The sequence below is a fragment of the Mauremys mutica genome, chromosome 3, assembly GCF_020497125.1.
Source record: "Mauremys mutica isolate MM-2020 ecotype Southern chromosome 3, ASM2049712v1, whole genome shotgun sequence".
Classification (NCBI taxonomy): domain Eukaryota; kingdom Metazoa; phylum Chordata; order Testudines; family Geoemydidae; genus Mauremys; species Mauremys mutica.
In genome coordinates this window covers 49082570-49107287 of record NC_059074.1, presented here as the reverse complement: position 1 = coordinate 49107287, position 24718 = coordinate 49082570, and the positions used below count along the sequence as shown (strand labels likewise).

The 24718-nt window shown below is 45.8% G+C and overlaps 1 protein-coding gene across 4 annotated transcripts in view; it reads right to left on the bottom strand.

Annotated features, from left to right (window-relative positions):
* The window catches only part of BAG2 (BAG cochaperone 2), a 31247-nt gene that overhangs the window by 1891 nt on the left and 4638 nt on the right, over positions 1 to 24718 (bottom strand). Inside the window, exons 1-2 of one of the 4 annotated variants that reach the window (XM_045008499.1) lie at positions 17132 to 17418; positions 4638 to 4747 (exon numbers count right to left, since the gene is read on the bottom strand). In XM_045008499.1, coding sequence (XP_044864434.1) covers positions 4638 to 4747; positions 17132 to 17268 — 247 coding nt within the window. In that variant the 5' untranslated portion in view covers positions 17269 to 17418. Of the gene's footprint in view, positions 1 to 4637; positions 4748 to 15483; positions 15615 to 16678; positions 16802 to 17131; positions 17419 to 24718 lie in introns of those variants that run through there. The other 3 variants (XM_045008500.1, XM_045008501.1, XM_045008502.1) reach the window with 3 other exon arrangements.

Here is a 24718-nt window from a genome sequence, read left to right as displayed (position 1 = left end):
CTGGTCCTTCTCGCATGAACAGAGAGCAACAATACCCGAAGTCCAAAGGTGCAAACAATTCAATGTTTAGTGGGGTGAACTTCCAGCAAGCTTAAATTCAAGTTCCTTTTCCTTATTTTCGAATCCCAACTTACTTCCTGTTTGCCCCTAATTTATATAGTAATATTTTCAGCTATACCTTAACCAATCATTCTACTAAAATTTACCTAACCAATCCTAACATATTGTAACATGATTAGCTAACCAATTATATCCCACCACCTTAATTTGTTTCTAACTGCTGTATAATTAATTTTGCTAGGTATAAACTATCACAGAACCAGACAGAGACCATGCAAATAAACATACAAAACAATACAGAAGTGAGGATTTCACAACTACATCTATACAGACATAAGGGTTCTGCAGCTGTGTCTATTGATAAGTGAGTTCTTACCAGAGAGAAAACTATCAAACTAAATTTCTAGGCTCTTTCCTTTCTCTGGAGGTGATAGATTGAATCACCTTCCTAACAGCCCCAGATTGCCTTACCGTATTTTCCGGCGTATAAGACGGGTTTTTGGGCTAAAAAACAACCCCCAAAAATCGGGGGTCGTCTTATACGCCGGGTATAAACTCCCGACCGCGGCTGGGATTTAAAAGGCTCTGGGCTCCCCGCCGCAGCGGGCAGCGCAGAGCCCTCTGACTTCCCGCCGCGGCTAGGATTTAAAAGGCTCTGGGCTCCCCGCCGCAGCAGGCAGCGCAGAGCCTTTTACACCCCAGCCGCGGCCGGGAGTCAGAGGGCTCTGGGCTGCCCGCTGCGGCGGGGAGCCCAGAGCCTTTTAAATACCAGCTGCGGCTGGGGTGTAAAAGGCTCTGGGCTCCCCGCCGCGGCTGGGATCTAAAAGGCTCTGGGCTGCCCGCTGCGGCGGGGAGCCCAGAGCCTTTTAAATCCTATCCGCGGCTGGGGTGTAAAAGGCTCTGGGCTCCCCGCCGCGGCGGGGAGCCCAGAGCCCTCTGACTCCCGGCCGCGGCTGGGATCTAAAAGGCTCTGCGCGGCCCGCTGCAGCGGGGAGCCCAGAGCCTTTTAAATCCTAGCCGCGGCTGGGGTGTAAAAGGCTCTGGGCTCCCCGCCGCAGCGGGCAGCCCAGAGCCCTCTGACTCCCCGCCGCGGCTAGGATTTAAAAGGCTCTGGGCTCCCCGCCATGGCGGGCAGCCCAGAGCCCTCTGACTTCCCCCCGCAGAAGGGGGGGGGTCGTCTTATACGGCAAGTATATGGCAAAACTAATTTTTTAATGAAAAAATTAGGGGGTCGTCTTATACGCCCCGTCGCCTTATACGCCGGAATATACGGTATTTTAATTAGACTAGTTTGGAATGTGAGGACGTGACCATACATTTCCCAGTTTATGGCTGCTAAAAAACCAGGCCTCAGACTGTCACAGTAAGAGAAGGCCACTACACAGACAGTGATTTTTTATTCTTTCTTTTATACCTCTATAACTAGCTAAGTGATAAGAATATACCTAAATTCTTAAAGTATAGACCTTTGCAGACAGGCCTGAATATCTATATCCTAACACTACTGCTTTTGTTCAGAGTCCTATCTGAATAAGAGTATACCACTTTCAGTCACTTTCCTGAACTGAATTACACTTCAGTGCTTTTTTTTCTTCATGACAGGAAAACATGTGAACTAAGCCACTACAGTCACAGCATCTACATAAACATGTAGCAGAGCTACAAAAAAAATTAAATAAGTATTTTGCTACATAAAACAGAACTGGATAAAGAGCACCTTATTGGACTTGTTGCATTAGTTCTTGCATGCTATGCAGTAGTGCAACTCTGCATGGAGAGAAGGGGTAGATTGGTTTCTTAACTTATTAATGTTTGTTAATAAAATGAAATGCCAGGAAGGGGCTATGATTTGACCTTACACTGGCTGAGTGAACTGTATTTTTAGAGCACTGTTCACAAGGATAACATGATAGATCCTTGTGGAATCCTACATAAGATATTTATCAGGGCAGATAAATAACTAAGGCTTGATCTACACAAGGAATTTATGTCGGCATAACTACGTTGCTCAGGAGCAGGGGCGGCTCTAGGATTTCCACCGCCCCAAGCAGGGCGGCACGCCGCGGGGGGCGCTCTGCTGGTCGCTGGTCCCGCGGCGCCGGTGGACCTCTCGCAGACGTGCCTGCGGATGCTCCACTGGAGCCACGGGACCAGCGGCCCCTCTGCAGGCACGTCTGCGGGAAGTCCACCGGCGCCGCGGGACCAGCGGACCTTCCGCAGGCATGCCTGCAGGAGGTCCGCCGGAGCCGCCCGCCGCCCTCCTGCGGGACGCCGCCCCAAGCGCGCGCTTCGTGCGCTGGGGTCTGGAGCCGGCCCTGCTCAGGAGTGTGGAAAATCAACATCTCTGGGTGACGTAGTTGTACCTACATAAGTTCCTAGTGTATACAGCATTATGTCGACGGGAGGGCTTCTCCCATTGACATAGCTGCTGCTTCTTGGGGAGGTGGAGTATCCACGTGGACAGGAGAAGCTCTTCTGTCGATATAGGTAGCATCTTCACTAAGCACTATAGCTGCACCAATGCAGTGCTCTAAGTGTAGACAAGCTCTTACTCAGCATCACCCTCTGCAATCTTTCAATAAAAAGAATGGTACCACTCATGAGCCAGCCAATCTTCCCCAATTAGTGTCTGTTAGTTAGATAACATCACCTCATCAGCTGCTATTTAGATTTTTCAGAAGTCTTTGGACACCTGGTTTTTCCTTATGGCTACAGTGGAAGCAGATGAAATATTTTCTTCTAATGGTATACAGCATATTTCAAGTTTGAGAAGGTACTTCAAGTATTCCCTGTACTTATAATGGGGAATACTGCTAGCACCAAAAATATCTTACTTTATTTTATGTTTTTTACTAATAGGAACACACCCATTTTATGAGTGGGTATCTAGTACAGTTTCCATGCTATATTCTGTCAAAAAACAAATAAAATTAAAGGAACCAGGAAACCAAAGGATGATTTCCAGATGATATCAGCCTTGCTGTGTCACAACCTTCTTGATACTATTACACAAAAGAGGATGGTTAAAAACAGGGCGAAATCAGCAAGATCACCACTGGCAAGAGACTTGTTTCTTTAGCTGTCTGGTTAAGAACTGCTTGTTTGACAGAAGCTAGTACCCTTTCTGCTATTGGGGGACAGTACAGATTGTAACCAATGATTAATAGAATACTTCCCGGCTTGACTTTTAATAAACATAATGGGCAAGGTCTCATTCATCCAATGGACGGTCACCTGAATATCCAGGTAACCTGTGAGGATTATGTAACCCCTTTGGGGTTTAGAGAGCAGGGCCCCTTTAAATCTTTTTCCTGGGGGAGGGGGAGAGTGAGAAAAAAGGAGAGAAACTCCAGGGGGTGGCACTAGAGCTGGGATGGAGAGAGAGGCAGCAGCCCACAGGCCCTTGCAAAGGAAGCAGCAGAGAACCTGCCTAGAGCCTGGGAAGGACAGGGCGGCTGATGGGGGACACCCCAGGACAGGAGCCAGGAGGAGCCCTGTGCCAGGGAGGAATCACCCGAGAAGGACAGGCCGGAGCTGGACCCAGTATCACGGCTGCCCAGAGCTGCATGGGGCTGAGTACTGGGGCTTGTGACTCTGCATTGGGAACAAGGAGTTAAGTGGGGAGGTGGTCGCTCTGTGAGACTTTGCAGAGAGCGGCAGAAGAGGGCACCGGAGGGTTTGTTGGGGAAAGTTCACTGGCACCAAAGACGACCAGGAGCACCCAAGACTCACCACTGGACTGGAACTTTGCTCAGGACTCCTGAACTCTGTGTGCAGACACATTGCTCAGCGTCTGCCCCTCCAGACTGTGCTACCACTGGGCCTGTGGGGCCTTGGCTTGGATGCAACCCTGTTTTACTGCTCCCCCTATACTTCCCCTTGTTGTTTTTCTCCTCTCATCCCTCTGTAAATAAATATCTCCCTTTGTTATATCCATTGTACTTCTCCTGTGGGTGGGTGTGTGGGGGTGTTCACTCTGGGTGGTCTGGAACAGGTGCCCCTGGGGTGGAAGGGCTTTCTCCTGCTCCATTCCTGCGCGCACCTTCTCTTGGCCAGAGCTGCCTGCAGAGCAGACTCCATCTTGGCCACGAGGGCGCTAAAGTTACAATTACATTTAGGGAGAGGCTGCTAAGAAACCTCTGTAAGAGGAGAAAGGATAAATACAACTGCCTAATAGGCCAATTCTCCCCTTTAGAGACAGCTGAAACTCAATTGTGTCCACCAGTTTCCATATGTCTAAATAAAGTCCTCCCCCACCAGGAGCAAAGGTGAGCTGACCCTGACTTTGAAAAGGTGGTGATGGGCTGGGCAGGACAAAAGGGTAATTTTCACATATGCAGTAATGCTTATCTGATTTTGAATTGTCAGGTGTAAAAGGCTACTAAGGTAACAGGATCCATCTAACTAACACTACATTACCTCAAACAGACTTACATTTATTCTGTTCCCTCACCACTTTCAAATAGTTCAACTGAGCTGCAAGTAAAACGCATACACTAACTGTGATTTAGGATTGTATCCACTGATTTCTCCAAAACAAGTTTCAAATGAGAATCTAGGAAAAGGCAGGCTCTCACCTTCACTGATGTGCCTCATATCTTGGCTGTTCTGTATATTGTGGATCATTTCTAGCAGGGTTTCTTTTTCTTGTTCCATAGCAGAGGCTGCATCACGCAAGGCTTCAACCCTGAATAAAGTTGAACCAAGCAGAAGAGAAAAAAAATCTATAATAAAATCACTTCAGCCATATAACATGCTCTCAGTGTTTCTTTGTTGTTTTCAGTCTGCCCTTTCAGTTAGTTTTAGCAACACTGCAGTGTTGTCAGACAAGTGACATGACTGCCAATTCATGGCAATATCAGGTACACCTATTCCATGATAAAAGACCCCCCAGCACACCCATTGCTAGCCTCGGTCAGTTGACTCGGGCTTGGGCTGTAAAATTGCAGTGTAGATACGCAGGCATGTGCTGGAGCCGAAGATGTGAGGTCTGCGATGCGGGAGAGTCTTAGAGCCTGGGCTCCAGCCTGAGCCCAAAATGTCTACACTGCAATTTTTAGCCCTGCAGCCTGAGCCCAAGTCAGCTGATCTGGGCTCTGAGAGTTGGAGCCACAGGTATTTTATCACAGTGTAGACATGATAAAAGGACCATCAAGTCCTTCTATGTAAAAATGTGCTAAGAGAAAAGCTAGGATTGCCAACCCTCCAGGATTGTCCTGGAGTCTCCAGGAATTAAAGATTAATCTTTAGTTAAAGATTATGTCATGTGATGCAACTTTGGTTGGATGAATTCCTGGAGATTTCAACCCTAAGAAAAGCTAGAGAGCTCTCTGCCATTTCCTGTGCAGAAATCTCAGGGTACTAAGGGGATAAGGAGTTAGCAGCTGCATGGAACATAAGGATTCCTGGGGCATCTTGGTTCCTCCACAGTTCTCAGGGCATCAGTGTGGAGTCAATGTCAATCATAGCATGGTGCTCTCATGAATAATGTAGCCCTTGGTATCTCAGCTACAGCAATACACCAACCAACCCCTCACCCCTCTCAAAAAGGAGAAAGAAACTATAGAGCCAAAGTTAATGCTGTTCAGCTTGGTATAACTTTAGATGGAATTTCCTTCTGGATAACACACCTTTTAATAGGTGAGCATGCTGCACTGAGTGTTTGCACGCCAGCTCTACACACTGCCTCCACAATCACTGTTTCCTTAGCAGTAGGTGATGCAGAAGGCAAGCAGTTGTAGGAAATGTAAAGAGGCCTGTATTTGTCCAGTAGCAGTTTAGGCAACAGCTCACATTCCTAAACTCCAGGTAATGCAGCAAACTAGGTTCCTCCAGAAACCTGACCCTTTTTCTCTGGTCCCATTCATCATACTACACACAAAATGTGTAACATCCTTCTATCTGGGGGACAAGCATGTCACATAACCTTTGCTCTTTGTGCTCTATGTTTAGTCATATCTGCCATTATTTGTGCGCCTATATTCTCCCCACCCCCTTTTGCTGTGTACTAGAGAGCTTGATCTGGCCTTCAGATTTGGAAATACTATACTGGAAACCTGGGTTTCAATCCTTCAGTTAATTTCCCATTCCTTCACCATGCCCTGAAGGTTAGGGGTTTGGAATTGATTAAAGTAATTGGGGAACGCCACCAATAGACAGAAAATGCACAGTAGGGAATCATTAGCACTGGCGATTAGTGCCAAAAGATAAACGTTTCCTCGCTCAATCCTCCAGTTTCTGCACTTGCCTGAGTAATATTAATGTCATGGTGCACAGCAGTAGTGGGCAACCTGCAGCCCATCAGGGTAAACCGCTGGTGGCCACCAGACAGTTTGTTTACATTTGCACAGCCGCCCGCAGCTCCCAGTGGCCGCAGTTTGCCGTTCCTGGCCAATGAGAACTGCAGGAAGTGGCGGACAGCATGTCCCTGTGGCCTGTGCCACTTCCTGAATATCCCATTGGCCAGGAACGGCAAACAGTGGCCACTGGGAGCTGCAGGCGGCAGTACAAATGTAAACGAACAGTCTGGCGGCCACCAGCAGATTACCCTGATGGGCCGTGTGCGGCCCACAGGCTGCCCACCACGGGAGTAGAGGGTTTGCTGAGATTTAACTGGCTGCTAGGATTGTGCAAAAATGATACAACCTCTGTTTTCCCAGTTCCCCTACCTGTTGTATGATGACCATTACATGAGTCTGTTGATAGTTCTAGACTTTTTTAACTGATAAGGCAGAAACTTTAGACAATTGCCAAATTGAGGTCTGTTTCATAGTGTCTATGAAACTCTCAGTAAAAACTAAGAGAATCCACCTATCCTGAAATCTTTATTAAACATGGTGAAAAAAATGTGATCTATTCTCTCTGACATTCACTTGGATATTACTTACAACCAGAGTGCCAATATCATTAATATTTTTACCTAACAAATTTCCTATCCCCTGGAAAATAATACAAAGTAATTTATGATAGAATACAACAAAGGGGGAGGATTGCTTGTGCCACATAGCTCTGCACAAATGACCACAGAAGTACAATAGGGACAGGTTATTTTACTTTCCCCTTATGTAACTGCTTTCTATTTCTAATTCTTTCATCTCAACTAAAGGTGGCAAAGGTAGAAAAACAGATTTTGCTTCGTGGCACTGAGTAACCATTCAGGTTCCAATAATATCTTGACCAGATTCCCTTTACATAGTCCATTGTGCACAAACATGTGGCTGCAATTTTTCTGTCTTCTTTTCCTCAAAGTCTAAGTTTTTATTTGTTCTGATTTTTTTTTATTGAGTGGGGGCACTACTCTTGAGCCTAACTTCATTTCAACCCACCCTTGCAACTAAAGGCAGACAATGCCTAGGGAGAGGATTATGGGGGGATTACTTAATAGCAACATGATACATATCTTTCCAAGAGAGATCAAATACACTATTTCTACAGATCTCCCAGTCTAGGAACTTCAGCTATGAAATTAAATCCCTGATGTTCCCTGGCCTTACATCTCTGAGGTTGCACAGCATTGTACTAAAAGTACACCACTAAATTGTCTTAACTGCTATACATTTGTGGCATTCCAGTCCTACTGCTGATTTTAAATCAACCTTTAGTTGTAATTTTACTGACAAATTTTTCTCATCTATCCCAGTGTTCATTAACTATAGTACCAAGCAGAGTCAGAAAATGGCTCATTCTCTCTTTCTGATGGAATCCACCAGGCAGTCAAAATACTTTGTACTCTAGAGCATTACAGGTTGTAGCCACAAGATGGTGATCACTATTAACTATTTATATGTATCTGCAGTAAAAAAAGTTACATGGGTTTAACTCCAGTGATTTAAAATTGAGTTAAATCAGTACAACCCCCTAATGCAGATACATTTTAACTGGTTTAACCTTTGCTCAAAAAGGGTTTGAGCTGCATTTAAATCAATTTTAAATTTAAGTTTAGTTAAAACAGTACAACTTTTCTAACACACAAGACATCTAAGTATATTTGTCTTGATAAACCTGTTATAGAACTAGAAGATGATCTACAAATCACTCTTTTTACATCTTTCTACATTAAAGCTAGGTTGTGTATGTGTGTTTGGGGGAGGGAGGCAGGACTATGATACTGTCCATCAAAAGAAGCTTACTCAAAAAAAGCAATTTTTCAACATTATTCCCAGGACCACTGTGCAGATGATGAATTTGATCTGGATGCGAGTACATAGGTACTGGAACTAGGGGTGCTGCTGCACCCCTGGCTTGAAGTGGGTTTTGTCATATACAGACAGGGTTTACAGTTTTGCTCAAAGGCATCTCCCCTATACAAATTGTTTCAGCACCCCTTGAGTATACACTGGGAGAACTGTGAGCTCTTCAGGGCAGGGATTGTCTATTTGTATCCAATACAGTGTGGAAACTGGTGATGGTATTAAACACTTTATTTTCTTAAGTCTCCTGTACAGCGAATTCAAAGATGAAGGCATTTATGGTAGGCTCTGTGATAAACATGCATCTAACATCACTGCCCCAAAGATTTCAGCCAGAAAATTAGTTGAGAGAAAAAGATGGGTGGAAAAAAAGAAACTTAGATAAAGAAATAAGCAAAGTTCATTTAGATTTTTTTTCCACTCTTAAGAGTAGACAATAATAAAATAATCCTGCTATGATGAAAATGCAGAAATATTTAGATACAAGCCTAATAATTGTAAGTGAAAGCTTACGTTTAAGACATACTTAAACTTATTTTATGTTTATTGTAACTGGTGAGGGGAAAATAATTTAATACAAATTCTTGACAAAGGTGTGGATTTTTGGGGGGATGAGGAAAGTATTGTAAAGTGACTCATTTTCATTATAATAATAAAGACAGTAATAAAGCAGGTGAATTGATTTTGTATCTGAGTTGGTTACATTTTTATGGGACTTTTGCGAGGCCATTTTAATTATTACATTAAATAACTCAACTATGCCTTTTTAAAAAAGACATTGATTAAAGTATTTTTCAGAATTTTTTTTAAAAAAGTATCCCTTCACTGTTGTTCCCCTTGGAAACTTGAAACTAAAATTAAGAAATCTGGAGTTTTTAACAGATTATTTTTATAGCAATTCAATTGCACGCGTACATTGATTCAACACACTCAATAAGGGCCTGATCCAATTCCATCAAAGTCAATGGGGTCCTTTTCAATTATGTCAGTGGGTTTTGGATCAGGTCCTACCATCTGACATTGAAAAACAGTGAACTGCATTACAGAGATGCATCTTGAATCAGTATAATTCTAAAGAGGATTTCTAAAATACCACTTCCTTAAAATACTGAGTGATTGTTATGTGATTAGAAGCTGACAGCTTAGTTTAGCAAGATATTGTGGAGCATCAGGATAAATATAAACATAAATATAAACATTATATAAAATATACTATGCAGTTGATAAAAATGCCCTTTAAAAAGTAATGCCTTGATAAGTGTTAATATCTTATGTCAGATCTGATAACCAGAAGTTAAGAATTATTTTATTTGCAATAATTGCTGTTTGGTGGCTACTCTAGACATTTGTGTCTACTACAGTATGTTGCATCGCCACAAAGTGGCACTTGTCAGTGAGACTTTTTGTTGTTGTTGCATTATCTGCAAAGTGCAAGGAATGCATGGCCCTGCAGAGTAATTGGTGGCCCTCTCACCTGAGAGGTGACCTCTTGGGGTCAGGACTGAGACATGTTGTGCTATTCAACATGGTACACTGCTGTTGCTGTTCATGCATTTCTTCTTTGGATAAATGGAGGACTTCAGTCTCCAGGGCTATTAATCTGGAATGGCACAATTAAGTACAGGCCTGTTAGCCTTACATCGATTCTGGACAAGATAAACAATTCCCCTATCAACAGTTCCATTAAGAAAGAATATATGGGACTTGATTAATAAAGAATTAAAGGAGGGTAATGTAATTAATGAAAATCAACATGGGTTTATGGAAAATAGATCCCGTCAAACTAACGGTATCTTTTTTTGATGAGATTACAAGTTTGGTTGATACAGCTAATAGTGTTGACATAATATACTTAGACTTCTTTAAGGCACTTGATTTGGTTCCACACATTTTGATTAAAAAGAACTAAAACAATATAAAATTAATATGAGACACGAGGTGAGTGAGATAATATCTTCTATTGGACCAACTTCTGTTGATGCAAGAGACAAGCTTTTGAGCTACACAGAACTTTTCTGACCTGAAGAAGATATTACCTCACCCACCTTGTCTCTCAAATATCCTGGGGCCAAGACTGGTACAACACTGCAAACATAAAATTAACATAGCACATATTAAATGGATTAAAAACTAGCTAACTGATAGATCTCAAAATGTAACTGTAAATGTGGAATTGTCACAGAGTGTTTCCAGTGAGTCCTGCAGGAATTGGTTCTTGGCCCTATGCTATTTAACATTTTTATAAACATAAAATCATCACTGATAAAGTTGGCAGATGACACTAAAATTGGGGGAAGTGGCAAATAATGAAGAGGACATGTCTCTGATTCAGAAAAATCTGGACTGCATTGTAAAACAGGTGCAAGCAAACAATATGCATTTTAATACAGCTAAATATAAATAGATATAGCTAGGAACCAAGAATGTGGGCCATACTTAGAGGGTGGGAGATGCTATACTGGAAAGCAGTGACTGAAAAAAAATTGGGGGTAGTGGTGAATAATCAGCTGAAATGAACTCTCAATGTGCTGCTGTACCCAAAGCAGCTAATGCAATCCTTGGATGCGTAAACAGGGGAATCTCGTGTAGGAGTAGAGAGGTTATTTTACCTCTATATTTGGCACTGGTGGAATACTGTGTCCATTTCTGGAACCCACAATTCAAGAATGATGTTGGTAGATTGGAGAGGGCTCAGAAAAGAGCCATAAGAATGACTGAATGATTAGAAAACATGCCTTATAGTGATTGAATTCTTTGAGTCTATCTATTCAGTTTAAAGAGAAGATTAGGGGGTGACTTGATTACACTCTACAAATACCTACATGGGGAACACTTATTTAATAGTGGGCTCTTCAATCTAGCAGAATAAGTGATAACATTATCCAATGGCTGGAAGTTGAAGCTAGGAAAATTCAGACTGGAAATAAGATGTAAATTTTTCACAGTGAGGGTAAACAACCACTGGAACAATTTACAAAGGGTTGTGGTGGAGTCTCCATCGCTGAATATTTTTAAATCCAGATTAGATGTTTTTCTAAAAAATATGATCTAGGAATTATTTTGGGGAAGTTCACTGGCCTGTGTTATACAGGAGTTCAGACTGTATGATCACAGTGGTCCGTATGAATCTATGAGCTCTAAAATATGCAAGTTTTCATCCTCACCTTCAAGGCCCTGCACAAGTTCGATCCTCACTTGGCTCCCTGTACTTTTTATGATGAAATTCCCATTCCACATTAGTGAAAGGACGGGACATCAAAACTTGTGAAAATTCATTTGAACACAAGGCACAGCTAATTTCTTCAATGCAGTGAAAATAGCAGCATCTCAACCTTATGTAACAAGGGCACCGACTTTCATACTCAACTTTGAGGAGAAGGGCGGGAATGTGTCTGGGAAAGAGGTTCAAAAAGGGAGACAGAAGGATGGAGAAAATGATTGCCTGCAAGTGGGAGGGTCCTCAATCTGACATGTAACCAGGGCCAATACGAAAAAAATCTTTCTAGCATACTTCGGTGCATACATCTGGAATATCACACATTCAAAAATATACATTATATCTACTAATCTAATACTGTTATTTATTTATTTAGGCTGAGGAGTAGATTCTTCCTGTAGTGCAATATAATCACTGTCAGGGATCATGGGATACTACCTTATCTTTTCCCACAATTCCATTGATGCAAAAGCCCCATAATTCATGGAGGCCCCATCTGGAAGCAGAGAGGGGCAGAGAAATTTAAGGGGTAGTTGGGGGGGGGGAAGAGGAAGGGAAGCTGGGAGATATAAAGGACAGTGGGAGAGCTCAGGAAGGCCCAGGAGCAGAAATGACACCTGCCTGGCAGAACCCTTCCAGTCCCTACCTCTCCACTACTTGTGCCCAGTTCCTCAGGGGGACAACTCTGTCTGGGTGGCCCTGCTCTCCTGCCCAGTCCTGGCTGTAGCCTCCCCAGCTCCCTCTGCGCTGACCCGCCACTGAGTGCCCATTGTCCAGGCCTATCACCAGCACCTGACATCGAGGACTCTTTGCAGCTGGGGAGAGAAAAGGGCTACCTGGCCCGGGACCAACTCCCCGCAACAGGCACTGGCATCAGGGCCCCTCTTACCCCATTCCTACTTCCTGGTCTGATCCTGGGCATGGCTCCAGTCCCCCCAGTCCCGTTCTTGCCACTGCCCCCATGGACGTGATGCATGGGGAGAGAAACACAGTTCAATCCCCACAATATTTCAATTGCGCGGAGCTAACCCCCTCACCACCACCCCCAAGTTCTGTCGCCCCAATGCTATTGTTTGCAATTTTAAGCCAGCTAGTCCTTCCGTTTTCATTATTTTCTCAGGCCGGATATGAAAACAATTTGACAGTCTTGGGATCAGATCAGATTTGCTGTGGTCTAGTGGGGTTTGGTTCAGGATTTAACATTAGACCCAAGCAGCCCTTTGCTATTCCTTGGTTCCTGAACCTCCAGTGCAGGACATCTCAGTCACAATAAAAAAGCTGCATAGAGCTCTCAAGACTTCTTTTCTGATCATCAGCTCGTTAGAGATACTATAAAGTCCTGCACTACAGAGCAGGAATCTAACCAGACTGTAAATCTATAAAAATATTAACTTGAACCCACTCTTTTTACATAAATTATTAAACACAGTATTATACAGTAATGCCATTATACAAAGCATAATAATATAAAGGCCAGTAGTATACAAAATATTTTTATGCAGAAAATATATATATACATGCTATCATATTATTCCACTTACTTGTATATTCCATGATCATTTATCACTTATTCAAATATCAGTTTTTCACAACACTACAGAATGTAAATTAAAATATAAGTAAACTATGTAGATTGCAATAGTACCTAAAGATTTAATGGCTCAGGGATCCAAAAGCCAAGTATTGGGGAAAATGAGAGAGGACAAGGAAAAGGAAAAGCTCACAAGACAATAATACTACCAGTTAGTTTTTGAGAGGTCTGAGTCGATACACCTCCCTTCACTGTCACCTGATGTCTAGTGTTTCATTTTGTATTTGCTTGTTTGAGGAGTCATGGATTTTATTCTGAATTTCACTGATTGTTCCACCATATGCTGCTAGTATTTTCAGAAAGGTAACTTGGGCCCCCGATCATGCAAATACTTAAGCACCTGTTAAAAATTTATGCACGTGAATAGTCCCACACATATAATGTCAAACAGGTACATGTGTGTCTGCAGGATTGGGGCTTTGATGTTGAATATCAATTAAGAACACTACATAAAAAACCCAGTTCTCCTTATTTCTGCTTTTTACTTGGCCTACAAGTGATTGAACACAAGTGCAGCGCCTTTCTCTAGTATAGGGGTGGGCAAACTTTTTGGCCTGAGGGCCACATCTGGGTATGGCAGGCCATGAATGATCATGAAATTGGTGACTGCGGTGTGGGAGGGGGTTAGGGCTCCAGCTGTGGGCTGTGGAGTGGGGCCAGAAATGAGGAGTTCAGGGTGCAGGAGGGGGCTCCAGTCTGGAGCAGGGGGTTGGAGAATGGGGGGATGAGGGTTCTGGCAGGGGGTGCAGGCTCTGGGATGGGGATGAGGGCTGGTGGTGCAGGAGAGTGCTCTGGGCTGGGACCGAGGGGTTCAGAGAGCAGGAAGGGGATCAGGGCTGGCTCAGGGAGTTGGGGCACAGGAGGGGGTCAAGGGTGAAGGATCTGGGCCTCAAGCAGCTCCTGGAAGCAGCGGCAGTTCCCCCCTCCAGCTCAGCTGTCTGTCCCTTGCTGGCCTTAGAACTGGGTTAAGAATGATATGATTAAGCTAATAGTTTTATAGTTCTGTGTCCCCAATGCCATCACTTCAGTGAGAATGGTAGGTTAGTACTGTGTCCAACTGCATTTTGCCATTTATATTACCAAGAATAATCCAACAAATAGAAGTTTTATTTCGCTCGCTGTGATATGATGTATATTAAATTACACTCCCTGCCACACTAACACTCATTCAAAGAGAGATTGCTGGTGTTGCTGCCTAGAAGCAGCACTTCATTCTTTAAGGCAGTGACTTTTTTTTTTTTTTAATCCACTGACTACTCTTGTATGCAGAAACCCTGCTAGTCTGACAGCTTGGCAGGAGGGGGCATAATCCCAAAATTGTAAAGAAAGATGAAGTAGTGAACAGTTTCATTTGTGGAATAGATTTTCCTGAAGGGGGGAGGGAAGATGAGGAAACTGATATCACAGCAGGGTACTGTCTTTGGGGATGGGGGAGGCCAAGGAAAGAAATCAGTTGAAAACTGTATTTCTGTCTGACAATTTTCACTCCTGTAGTTACAGGTAACACCTAAAATTACTACAACAAAAATAAATGGTCAAGTAATGCACATTGGAGGCAAAAACATGAACTATGCCTACACCTTGTACAGTTCTCTTTTAACTGGATCAACTCAGGAAAAGGACCTGGTAATCATTGTGGACAGCTAAATGAAAACCTCTGTTCAGTGTGCAGCTGTAGTCAAAAAAGCTAACAAGCTGTTATATGCATAAAAAATGGAATGAAGAACAGGGAAGATATATTATGTCATCATACAAATCAATGGTACACCCTCATCTAGAATACCGTGTGCTGTTCTGATCACCCCACCTCAAAAAAGGACACAGCAGAATTAGAGGGGATTCAAGGATGTGAAAAAACTCATTTGAAGGGAGACTGAAAAGATTGGGATTGTTCAATGGAGCCACCATTGGCCAAACTGCTCAGGACTGGGAGCTGCCTCCTGATCTTCAGAGATGGGCAGGGGCTGGTATCAGGGTGTCCCCCTATTCCCACCTATGTACCCAGTCTCCACTGAGCTGGGGTGGGGGAACAGGGAGACTGTCTGTGCTGGTGCCTCTGGCTCAGGAGCAGGATCTGGGGCTGAACTGAACAAGCCTTCAGGCTCCTGAGTGTTTGACTTAAAGCGACAGTGCACTCACATACACATTCCCCTTCACACATTCTTGTATTATTAGTATTGGTACTTCCTGTTGAAATGCACATATATTCTCTGTAATATTAGTCTTTCAAAGTTCATTAAGGATTGCTGTACTGTTATTTTAGTTTTTTGACTGGTCTGTGAATTTCTTAATTTTATTTCTCTCTTGTGCTTAAATTGAACACAAGTGCAGCTTTTATTACCACATTGTGCTTTGTCATTCTTTATTTAAAGTGGTGCAATCAAATAATAGTATCCTTTTAGAACGTAAATTTAGTTTGTACTCACCTTAGCTTTGCCAGTTCAAAAAAAGTAGCTAAACATATAACTTTAGACATTGTGCACATGGTCACTTATTTTCAAATTGTATTTTTAGTTAGATCCATAAAATAAAGTTCATATGAAAATAAATGCAGTTCCAAGTCTGATCCTAAGAGTAATGATGGAGCCAAATGTTAATGGGTGTCATACATGATTGTGACTGGTAAACATATACACAGGTGCCGACTTTCCATTGTGCCAGGGGGATGCTCAACCCCTGACTCTGCCTCAGGCCCTGCCCCCACTCTACCCCTTCCCTTAAAACCACACCCCACCCTGCCTCTTCCAACCCCTGCTCCACCCCCATCCTACCCCATTCTGCCACCTCCCCTGAGCACACCGCATCCTCGCTCCTCCCCCACAGCCTCCTGCACGCCGGAGCACCCATGGAGTCAGCGCCTATGAACATATATGCCAAAATAAAGAGAAAAAAATGTAATCATATATGTTAAAGTAAATATGTTTTTAGTGGAGTGAACAATTGACTAAAATAGAGTAGATAATGGCAGCAACACAGGGTGTGTGTGTTAGAGAAAGTACACAGATTTTCAGCAGACGCTACTTATTTTTATTTCTCTCCACTAGAGATAGTGTACAAAGTATCAAACTTATGTTTCTGATATCTTTGTTAAGATTCCAAAATTGATACCTCCAGGATTGAGAATATCTTGCTGTATTATCTCCTGATTGTACATATAAACTTAAAACATGGCTTTAAACTAGTGTTTTTATATTTTTTTCTTTACATAGGAATTAGATACTGTGCTCCTGACAGCTAATTTCTAAGTTAGCTAAAGAAAAGAAAAAAAAACCCACCACAATCCTAGAATTTTCAGGTGCCTGACTAGCCCATACAATCAGTTAAACTTGCCCCCTCCTACTAAAACCTGAAATGGCACTCTGGCTCCACTGGATTATTGTATCTTCTGTGAAACAACATGATTCTCTAAGGAAGGTGGAGCTCCCCTTATAAAGCAAACGGCTCCCCTGCTGCTTAACCCTTCAAAATTCAAATACACTGTGTTCAGCAAGAAGTGTGAACACAGGGTCTCTATAATGACAACTGTGTCTTCCTACCCCTATAAGCCTGGAAACTATATATATAGATCTCTCCCCAGCCCCTCCCAGCACTTCAGTGGAAGCAGCTGTGCTCTTCACTCACAGTCTGTTTAAATCCCAGCAGTAGCAAACTTCTTTTTCATTCAAGTCCGGTGGCAGGAATAGACGCCCAGATGGGAGAAAAGAAATCAGCAACGGCATCAACCTACTGGGCTTCCAGTACACACACCCACCACCGGCTGAGCACGTCTAGCAAGGCTCTTCTCCAATAGCAGAATCACACTTCAACAGTCCCTACTGCCGCATTAGCAAGACCCCTCCAAAAATGCCCTGCGCACCCTGCCGCACTAGCAGGACCCCTCCCCCCACATACCCATACCCTGCCGCACTAGCAGGACCCCTCCCCCCATACGGTGCCGCACTAGCAGGACGCTTTCCCCCTCCCCCCACATACCCTGCCGCACTAGCAGGACGTCTCCCCCTCCCCCTCCTCCTGTCGCACTAGCAGGCGCCCCCCCTGCACGGCCAGAGCCCCTTCCGCGCGCCGTGGCCGGACCTGCGCTCCAGCTGGTCCAGGTTCTGCAGCAGGCGGCCGGAGCAGTCGGCCATGGAGGTGGAGCGGAAGAAGCGCCCGTGGAGCTGCCCCGCCGGCTGTCCCTCGCTGGCCTTAGCGCTGATCCTGGCCTGGGCCATGGCGCTCCCAGGCCTGAGGAGCCGGGGCTGCGATTACTGCGGCTGCGACTCCGCCTCCCGCTCCCCCCCGGGGCAGACCCCGCGCAGCGCCAAAGGAGGAAACCGGCCGCCGCCGGCCCCCCGCGCCTGCTCCCTGCCCCACTGGGGCAACCCCTCACAGGGATGGGGCGGAGACTCGCCCTCCCCGCCCCCACCACGGGGAGATGTGGCAGAGACTCGCCCCTCACACGCCCGTGATGGGAGCAGCTAGCCAGTCACCAGGGAGGTTGCCTGACTGTTCCCCAGGGCCAGCTCTAAGTTTTTTGCCACCCCAAGCAAAAAAAATTTTGGCTGCCCCCTCATCCCAGCCCTGGGCTTTCTCTTCTCCCTCCCCCACCTGCACCCCCTGCTGCCCCAGCCCTGGGCTCCCCCCTCACCTCCCACTGGTCCAGCGCTGGCAGGGTTTGGGTAAACAGTGGGGCTCCCAGGCTGCGCCTCAGCCCAGGGTCCCTCCAGCCAGGGCTCCCGCTTCCAGGACCAGCCAGGACTGGGGAGGGCAGAGCTGGGGGACCGCCCCGGCAGGGGGCTGAGGAGCCAGGGCAGGGTCACCCCAGAAGAAGCGGAGCCCCAGAGAGCGGGACGCAGGCCCCGCACAGCAGCGCCCCATCCTCTATAGCCCCACTTCTGCTTCTGGCCGCCCTGCTGCAGTCTCTTGGTGGCTCGGGCTGCTTCACCAATCCCCGGATGCGGCGCTGCGGGGCGGCTGCCCTGTGACACCTGCAGGTGGCTCCATGTGCCCCACGGGGCAGCTCCCAGCCTGAGTGGCCCCAACTCGGAGCCTGCCCGGCCCAGCCACAAGGTGCAGCGCTGCTCCCCCATGGCGCAAACCTCAGTGGCCCCAGGGCACCCCCCATGCACAATATGCTGCTGCTGCCAGGGCCGGCTCTAGACTTTTGCCACTGGAAGGAAAAAAAAAAGGGGGGGGATGGCCGGAATGCCACCCCTGAAAATGTGCTACCCCAAGCATGTGCTTGGTTTGCTGGTGCCTAGAGTCGGCCCTGCTGCTCCCTGCCAGGAGGATGGGAGACACAAGACTCAGAGTTGCCTCTCCACCCCATCCACCCCCTGTGGGGCCGGGCGGGGGCATGGCCCATAGCACCACTCCCTCGCCATGGGGCAGGACTCATTCCACTGAGGAAAGTGACAGACTCGCCACATGGCCTCCTGTAGAAGCACAAGGCAGGTACCCTGCTAGGGGGGGTTCAGCTATTGTCCCCATAGAATAACTCTACTCCCTCGGTGACCGAGGACAGTCCCACTGCCTGCTCTTGGGACCAGACAGAGACTCACTCCAGGGGATGAGCTCTAATCCAGCAATGCACTATGGGATGGGAGGGCAGATGTAGGTTCACCTTGCTGCTGCTTCTGCAGCAGAGAGTTGGGGGCAGACCAGTGCTTAATCTACAATGAAAGAGGTGCTGGAGCTCAAGAAATTTTGTTCAAATTTGTAACCCTTCTGTCAGTCAGAGTGGGTAGCAACAAGGGCTGGGTTCAGTATCTAGGGGTTCCTTTCCAACAATACAACACAAAAGTGGCTCGAGCCCCCTCACCCACTGACCTGAGACAATTACACACCACCTCCTGGGCGCCTCTAGGGCCTGATCTACACGGGGTGGGGGGAGAATCGATCTAAGTTACACAACTTCAGCTACATGAATATGTCGCTGAAGTCAACGTACTTAGACCTACTCACCGCAGAGTCTTCAATGCAGTGAGTCGGCTGCTGCCGCTCCCCTGTCAACTCTGCCTGCACCTCTCACGGCGGTGGAGTTCAGGAGTCGATGGGAGCGCGCTCAGTGGTTAAGTTATTGCATCTAAACTGGATGCGATAAATCAACCACTGCTGGATCAATCACTGCCCGCCGATCCAGCCAATAGTTTAGACATACTCTAAGAGGCAATACTTCCCCTCTCACAAGCACAGAGTCTGAGTGTATTAAAAAAAACTGTATAAAAGGAGGGAAGTAACTTAATTTGGGAAAACACTGCAAACAAGATTCATAAACAGAAAACATGAACAAAAGCCCAACCCCCAAGGAAATTGGACAGTATTCTTTTCTCTCAGGTTAAGTCCAGCAACCAAAATTCCCTTTAACATGTCTGTCTCTTCTCTGCACCCTGCTCACAGTTATTGTCCTTAGTCAGTGCAGACCCAAACTTCAGCGGTGCATCTGCAGAGTTGACCTCCCACCCTGGGTGGAGGGGTGTACCAAGGCACCTTATTCACTCTGCTACCTGGGCACTTGCTCGCCGCTCCCCTTTGCCAGCTGCCCGATTGACACTCCATGCCTCTTCGCCAGCCGCCCTGCTGGCCAAAGGCCGATTGCCATGCTATCTGTGGGGCTCTGCTTCAGTCCTCTCCACCAGCCGATTGCCGACCCACCAGAATGTCTTCAAGTCCCACCACTTAATGCAGCTCTCAACAATTTCAGTTGTTAATGGGGGAGCTTCACCGCTGGTGCAGTGCGCACAAGGTAATCTCTTGTATTAGAGACACTATCCTAAAGCAGGTCTAATGCTTAGACCTAGATATCAAGATTTTAGCTCTGCAGTGTGTAATAAAACTCTCAATTGAATCTAAATTAGCTCTTTTATTATGCAGTAGAGAGAGGGAAAAAAAACAAATGGTGCCTAAAACCCTAATGCAGGCACCTCTCCCCCTAGCTTTTGGAACCCATGTCCCCTGCCTAGCAAGTGCCATTACGTTGAGGGTGAGTCTCTCAGTCAGGGTATGCCAAGTACAATTCTGTTGCCTTTGATTCACACAACAAGGATAACAGCCCTTTATTACTCCTGCCCCAATAACAAGGAGATAGGATCCAACACCAGCCAAAAGTGATAATTTGGGCAAGCAATTCCATCATGCTAATGAGCACGTAGGTGTGCCCATGCAAATGAGATCAGTTCCTGAAGTCCTCTTCCACAGCTCATCACTAGATGTCAGGGGAGAGCTCATTCAGACTCCGTATCAAGCCCATAGATTCTGTGACTATGAACTGCCAAGCCTAGAGATGCCGGGGCTCAGCCCTGGCACAAATTAAGCATTGGGGCAGACTGGTCCCTCTGCTGGTATGTGGAGGGGGGGGGGTGGAGGAGTGTGAGGAGCCAGACTCACTGCACCGGCGCAGTGAGAAGACTGTCCCACATTCCCTAGTCCTGGAGGATCCCTCCAACCCCCAAAAGGGACAACACATTTTACCCCCTGTGAAAGCAGCAGTTTCCACTTTGAGCCCTGTCTGCAGCAGAAACATAGAGCTCACTATCCTCTGCAGTTACTGCCCCAGGAAGGGGTGGGAACAAGGTGTCTGGTGATTATTATTAAGGTGAGGGCAGCATCTCTCTGTCTGCTCAGATGAAGCTCTTTCTGCCATTGCAGGCACCTCTTTGTCCAGCTAGCGTTAGTCCTGACTCTGACACATCTTAATGCACAGTCCTCTTGCTGCCTACCCTATAAAATGTTCTCTGCACTAAGCACTTCAGGTCCTCTTAGCTCCCTCCTGAGGCCCAGAGGTGGCCAGGCCAAGTTGACACAGCACATTGCCAAAGCAGGAGGCTGTTGCCTCCCCCGTAGTCCCAGCCAGCTCCTCCTCAGTGGCCCACTGGGACAAACTTCCCGTGGGAAATGAGCCAGAGAGTCACCCCACCACCTCTGTCCCCAAAGGAGAGTCACCCCACTGCCCCAGAAACTCTCTTCCCCTCAACTCTGCTCTTGCTATCTCTACTCACCTCTATGCCTGAAGCAGCAAGAACCAGGCAAAAAAGGGCCAAATCCTGGTCCCACTGAAGTCAGTGGGAATTTGCTCATTGACTCCTGGTGGACCAGAATTTGATGCAGAGTAGTATAAGGCTTTCAGTGACATCCATAAAATCTTTGCTGCTTGTGTTGGGCTGAGTCAGGACTAGAGACGGGAGCCATCTTCACAATAACATACTGGCCTTCCCAGACCAATTTTAAATTATTTTACCAAGGACCTGAATGAGGAAGCCCTGCCAAAAGGAGAAACAAGATCAGGCATCTGAAGGAGCAGAGGAGAAATAAGAGAGGAGAGAGGAGGCGGGGGGGGGAGAAAGACTTTAAAAACCTCCAATTCTGATGTAAGAGAGGAAGCTTGGAGGGAGAAGAAAGAAAGAAAAGCACCAGAGTGTTTGATGCCAACCAAGAAACAACCTCACACTGTACTCCAGAAACAGACTTTATACTGGCTTGAAGCACTTTTACTGACATAATAAGTCTTTCTGATTCTAATTCTTAAGGGTCATGTTACCCTGTTGGTTAGTCACAAAGGAGAAGCATTATTACTAAATATTTCAGTCCGAGGGCCTGGGAAAGCCACCATCCTTAAAGAACAAGCTATTATGTAGTAGCATGCATAGTTTGGTAGATTGGGAGCCAGGAATCCTGAGTCCCAATCCCAGCTACCCCACCGGTAAACTCTGACTTTGATTTAACTTCTTTGAGTTTCCCCATCTGTAAAGTGCTTATCTACTTCACAGAGAGAGAATGGATTAATATTTGTAAGTCATAAGACCCATACTGGGTCAGACCAAAGGTCCGTCTAGCCCAGTATCCTGTCTTCCGACAGTGTGGCCAATGTCAGGTGCCCCAGAGGGAATGAACAGAACTGGTAATCATCAAGCGATCCATCCCATCACCCATTCCCAGCTTCTAGCAAACAGAGGCTAGAGACACCATCGTTGCCCATCCTGACTAATAGCCATTGATGGATCTATCCTCTATGAATTTATCTAGTTCTTTTTTGAAACTTGTTATTGTTGTGGCCTTCACAACATCCTCTGGCAAAAAGTCCCACAGGCTGACTGTGTGTTGTGTGAAGAAATACTTCCTTTGGTTTGTTTCAAATCTGCTGCCTATTATTACACCATATACCTCACAGCCATAATTTAGCTCCACTACAGCATTTATATGACAGGTGGCAGCTGACGTGGGCAGGAATCAGGGAAAAATCACTTGTTAGTAAATTAATATTGACTGAGGCCTGGTCTACACTGGGGGTGGGGTTCGAACTAAGGTACGCAAGTTCAGCTACGCGAATAGCGTAGCTGAACTCGAAGTACCTTAGTTCGAAGTACTTACCCGTCCTCACGGCGCAGGATCGAAGTCCGCGGCTCCCCCGTCGACTCCGCCACCGCCGTTCACGGTGGTGGAGTTCCGGAGTCGACGGGAGCGCGTTCGGAGTAGATGAGACGCGATATATCGAACTCCGAGAAGTCGATCGCTACCCGCCGACCCGGGCGGGTAGTATGGACGTACCCTGAGGAAACTAACTTGAGAAGACCAGTTTTTACACTTGGGTTCCTACAGTACAACTGGTGCTGGTAGCTCAAGCCACATACAGGGTTCATTTGCCATCACTTTATGTCTATGGACTATCTAGGGCAGGGGTCGGTGGGAAGGTGCAGCCAACACATCCCTCGGCCTGCGCTGCTTCCCGCAGCCCTCATTGGCCTGGGACAGCGAACTGCGGCCAGTGGGAGCCATGATCGGCCAAACCTGCGGATGTGGCAAGTAAACAAACCGGCCCAGCCTACCAGGGTGCTTACCCTGGCAAGCCGCGGGCCACAGGTTGCTGACCCCTGATCTAGGACAACAAGGGCTTGAAAACAAAGTTATCATTAGGGGAACCCATCTAATCATTACTAAAAGCAGATTTGAGCTGATACTACTTAGCATTCCCTGCCAGACCAACTTTTGGCATTCAATCAATGGGTCTTGTGTTGCACATGGGTGATGTTTTCAGTATTCACAGTAAAATGAGCCAAAATAACTGTTCTCTCAGGCTTGTCCATTCAGAAAGACATCATGTCCCAAGTTGTCTTGATTTAAAGTTAAATTATTGAGACATTTCTTTCACTACTTTTTGTCCTATGTTAAATTAATTATCCTAGTTTTCTATATACAATAGGACTACTAAGACTCTCTGTCTCCTTCTTTTCTGCTACTTACTTATTGAGATTTGTACTAACTAAATAAAAGAGCGCTCATCTCAGGTGGTAGATGCCTTTGACACACACATTTAAAATACAACTCATACATAACAAACTCAGCAATTAACTCTGAGAGCACTACTCTGGCAGAGTAAAAAGAACCACAATCTCCATCTCCACCAAACCCTTGTTGGAGTCCTCACTGGTCTCCCAATCCCTTCCAGTCATGTACCCTAAAGGTTAAACTCCAACTGTTGCAGATTAGGATTAAGGGGTGTGGTGAGCTCCACAGATGTGGTGTTCTAGCAGTAAATACCAGCAGCCCCCCCACCCTTTTTTTTTTTAAAATACCAATGGAATTTCAGCTCAGATGCCTGCTCTGACCACAATCATGGCCTTGTCTCATGAGGAAAGAGGCAGTATCTGTTGTCCTATAGTCCTTTATATGACAAACCAACCTTAAAATCAGTCCAAAAACCAATAGGCAGCCAGTTCAGCTCATAGAGCACAGGTTCTCTGTGTTCAGTAAAATGACATGCTGAGTAACAATTGAGCTGCTGAATTCTGCACCAGCTGCATTTGCCAGATAGATTTAAGATGTAGCCCCAAGTACAGTGCATTGCAGAACTCCAAGGAAATGATGTAGCAAGGAAAGCAACTTGCAGAGGGTATTTTTACACCCTCTTTATTGTTTTTCTGACCTCTTTTGTTATTTTGACATTCTCCTTCTGTCCACTGAAAATGTAAGTTACACTCATTTTGCACACATACCGATTAAGAATATAAGCACAGCCATACTGAGTAGCTCAGTATCCAGTCTTCCAACAGTGGCTAATACCAGGCACTTCAGAAGGAATGAACAGAACAGGCAATTGAGTGATCCATCCCATCATCCACTCCAAGCTTCTGGCAATCAGAGGCTAAGGAAATTCAGAGCATGCGGTTGCATCTCTACCCATCTTAGATACATCAATCGTGATTAGCCATCTTCCATAAACGTATCTAGTTCTTTTTTGAACCCTGTTACAGTTTTGGCCTTCACACCATCCCCTGGCAATGAGTTTCACAGGTTGACTGTGTGTTGTGTGAAGTAGTACTTCCTTTTGTTTGTTTTAAACTTGCTGCCTATTAATTTGAGTGACCCCTGGTGGTTGTGTTATGTGAAGGAGTAAATAACACTTCCTTATTCACTTTCTAGACCACAAGTCACAATTTTAAGACCTCTAGTATATCCCATTTTAGTCATCCCTTTTCCAAATTGAAAAGTCCTAGTCTTTTTAATTGCTTCCCATATGGAAGCTGTTCCATACCCTTAATCATTGTTGTTCCCCTTCTCTGTACCTTTTCCTATGTATCTTTTTTGAGAAGGGGTGACCCGAATGGCAAACAGTATTCCAGGTGTGGGTGCACCAGATTTATATAGTGGCATTATGACATTTTCTATCTTCCATCCATTTCCTAATGG